Below are 3,564 nucleotides of genomic sequence, written 5' to 3' on the forward strand. Positions count from 1 at the left end.
AGGGCTTTCCTGGAGCACATGGGGTGGCTCCCAGGACTTTCCTGGAGCACATGGGGTGGCTCCCAGGGCTTTCCTGGAGCACATGGGGTGGCTCCCAGGACTTTCTTGGAGCTCGTGGGGCGGCTCCAGCCCAGCTCTGCTGCTCAGCACGGCACATTCGGGACAAATCACTGGAGGAATTTCCATTTTTGCATCAGCTTTTAAAGCACTGCTGAGGTGAACCATAAATGCAGCCGATGTCACACATCCCTTGGGACCACGGCTTTCCGGGGTGGATCGTTCCAGGGGTTTTGGGGGGAAGCACAAGCCCCTTCCCAGGGGCTGCCCATGCCGAGGGCTGACCTGCCTGGGCTGCCATCATGAGGGCCGTGTTGCCGTCGTTGTCCTGCTGGTTGACGTTGATGTAGGGGCACTTCCTCAGCAGTGGCACGATGTCCACGAAGCCCTTGGCGCAGGCGAGCATCAGCCCGTTCTGGAGAGGGGACAGCACTCGGCACAGGCACTGCACCATCCTCCCACCCTGTTCTCCCATGACCCCCCCAGTCCTGCCCCCACCCCAAACCAGGCAGACTCGGGATGGAAGGTTCTGCTCCAAGGACTGGGTGGACCCCAGGAGATCCATCACGCTCAGGCCTCTCCCTCCTGCCCCACCGGCTTTAGCAACCACCAGGATTTGCCTATTCCTGGAAAATCCTCTTTCTTCTCTGCGGGGTGCCCCTCCCAGCCACTCACCCTCCCGTTGATGTCCAGCTCCGTGGCCTCGCTGCGGGTCACCCCAGACTCCAGCCTGTCCCACACCAGCTTGGCATCATTCCTGGCACAGCACTGGTACAGGGTGAGGAACCCGGCGCCGTCGGCCTCCGCGGAGGACTCGTAGCAAGGGTAGACGGAGTCATCAGAGAAGATGCTGCTGCTGTCCGAGGGCTCTGAGGGCCCCGAGGACTCCGACTCCTCTTCCTCATAGTACAGCTCCGGGTCGGAGTCATCCAGGCTGGCGTTGGGGGCTGCAGCACGTTCTCCTCCACCGCAGGCATCTGTCATCCGGCCCGGCCGGGGGGAGCGAGCCCAGCCTGGCCCCGCGCCCTGCCTGGGGCCAGGAGCCTCTCCCGGGGGGACAGGGGGGCTCTCGGGACTGTCACTGCCCCTGTGCAGACACAGAGCGGGCGTGGGAGCCGTGTGGGCTCCGGCATCCCCCATCCCGCCGGGAAGCCTCGGCCGGCTCCCAGCCCCCGGCACAGCCCGCGGGTCCGGCTGCCTCTGCCCCGGGTAAATGCTCCCCCTGAGGGCCGGGACGCTGCAACACCCCCAGGAGGGAGCACAGCCCGGAGGGAAAAACGGGGAGTTGAAGAGGTGGATAAGTGTCCCATGGCCTGGGTGTTGAATCCAGGTGGGTGGGAGATCGGGAATGCCTCCAGGGCTGTAGAGCTGCTGATCAGGGAACCGAATGCAGCCAGCAAGTGCCAGCAGGAAGGGCACATCCACCACTCCAATGCCACACTCTGGGTCTGAGCCCTTCCAAGCCTCCTTTCCCAGTGCACATCCCAGCAGATGCAGACACCTTTCCCAGCAGAGCAGCTCCTGCTCCCCCAGGACACAGGGCGGCCCTGGAACAGGAGCTATGGGCAGGGGCTGAGCCTGGCAGCAGGAATTAAACCCTTCTGCTGCTAAGCAGAAGCCAACAATTAATTGGTGGGCTCCACGAAGCCTCCAGAATTCCACGGAACTCTCCTACTCCTTAAGCATTCCCAAGCAGGGTTGGAGGACGTTCTCCTCACCTTGATCTTACCTGGGGCTGCTCAGACCTTCCCCGTGGGTCCTTCTTCAGCTGGGCAGCATCCCGGCCCCAACCAGGAGGGAAAAGTCACCAAGAGACTCTGGAAAATCCCCTTTGCAGGGAGAAAGAGGTTTGTGCTCCGGGGCTGAAGAGGCCTTTTGACACCAAAGCTGTGACAACCCTCACGTTGACGTTGCTTCAGCTACCCAAGAGATCTTAAATTAAACTGTTGCTTAAAATGGCTCCATCCACCCTGAGCAGGATCAGGGCAGGATTTAGTGTCCTTAGCCAAGGAGCTGCTGGGAGCCCTGGGCTGTATTTTTATACCTGTCTCACACCGGTGGGATGGTGCTGCCTGAGCAGCCCCAGGGGCTCGGCTGGAAGCCCCCAGGCACTTCCCAGCTGCCTTTATATCCAGGTGAATTGGCTTAGACAAATCAGTGAGGCTGCTGGTCTTGCCTTCTGGACAGGGCTTGGACACCTGGACTGTGCAGGGGCAGCCAATGAACTCTGTGATTCCCCCTTGAGAGGTGCCTTGGAGCCTCCATCCCACCTCCTCCCCTGGCAGGGGATTCCAAAGCCCTCAGGGCAGCCTTATCCCAGGAGTTGCAACAACTGGTTTCCCAAATTCCACATAAAACCTGACTGTTCTCTTACCTTCATCTTTAAAGGTTTTTTTTTTTGTGTGTGGTTGGTCAGTGTTTGTGTGCTTCCTGGGCTTCAGGGGCCAGCTGGGCCGTGGGATCTGGGAAAGGGCATTTCCAGTCCCAGGATCAGCTATTTTCATGCCAAAAAGGCAGGGGTTTGGTGCCAAGGCAGATCGTGGGAGGCCACATTCCCCATTTACAGCCACCACTGAGACGGAGTCCCAAAGGTCACTTTTGCTGCATCCTCGAACATGAAAATATGGAGCAGATGAGGGATCCCAGCTGTTTCCTCCGTGCTGGGAGGAGCAGGCTGGGAATCCCAGTGTTGAGCCTCAGGATCCTGGGATGAAGCTCCAGACTGTGATGCCAAACACCAGGATCCCAGTGCTGAACACGAGGATCCCAACGCTGATTGTCCAGAGCCCGGACACGGCGCGGCCACCGCGGTGTGACCCCGGTGTGACAACCCCTCCTGCCACTTCTGGCTCTGCCTGATCTCGGGGGAGGACGGGAGCAGATTTAGGGCTTAGGGAGTCACCCCCAGAGCCCTGTGCCGTAATCTGCCACCTGGCACAAGTGGGAGGCTCTGAGCCGGTTGTGTAATCCCGGGGCTGGGTGCCCAGGTAGGTGCTGAGGTGGGTGCCAGGGGAGGTGCCCAGAAGGGTGTCCGGGTCGATGCCGAGGTGGGTGCCAGGGGAGGTGCCCAGATGGGTGTCAGGGTGGTCGCCAGGGTGGGTGCGGCACTCCCATCCCCTTTGCCGGTGCCCTCGGTGGGGTCGGGAGGGTCCCCCCAGCACCGCGCGGTCCCGTTGGGGCAGCCGGGCCAGGGAGGGGACCGGCGGGGTGGCACCGGGGGACGGTTCTCGGCCAGCCTTCGGTGGCGAGGGGATTTGCAGAGCCCCCGGCTGCCACCAGGGGATGCCGGAGGCCGCGGGAGGCGGCGGCGCCTCCGGCCGGGACCGGGGCTGGGAGCGGCCGCGCCGGGAATGGGGGCTCGGGCCGGTGCCTCCAGCACTGCCCGACACCCCCCCGGCCCGCCGGGTCACCTCTGGAAGGGCAGCGGGCAGGGCGGGCTCGGGTCTTCTGTTTTATTATCGTCATCATGGTTATTATTTATTTTTTTTAACCCCGAGGTCCTAAATT

The 3,564-nt window shown here is 61.9% G+C and overlaps 1 protein-coding gene across 1 annotated transcript in view; it reads right to left on the reverse strand.

Moving 5' to 3' along the window:
* Positions 1–1,197, reverse strand: part of ANKRD33 (ankyrin repeat domain 33) — a 3,431-nt gene extending 2,234 nt beyond the window's left edge. The window contains exons 1-2 of the mRNA XM_017836619.1: positions 733–1,197; positions 343–472 (exon numbers count right to left, since the gene is read on the reverse strand). Of these exons, the coding sequence (XP_017692108.1) occupies positions 343–472; positions 733–1,197 (595 nt within the window). The remainder of the gene's footprint in view (positions 1–342; positions 473–732) is intronic.
* Positions 1,198–3,564: the final 2,367 nt, after the last annotated feature.

This window comes from Lepidothrix coronata, unplaced genomic scaffold (genome assembly GCF_001604755.1).
Source record: "Lepidothrix coronata isolate B3197 unplaced genomic scaffold, Lepidothrix_coronata-1.0 Scaffold281, whole genome shotgun sequence".
In the NCBI taxonomy this organism is placed as follows: Eukaryota; Metazoa; Chordata; class Aves; order Passeriformes; family Pipridae; genus Lepidothrix; species Lepidothrix coronata.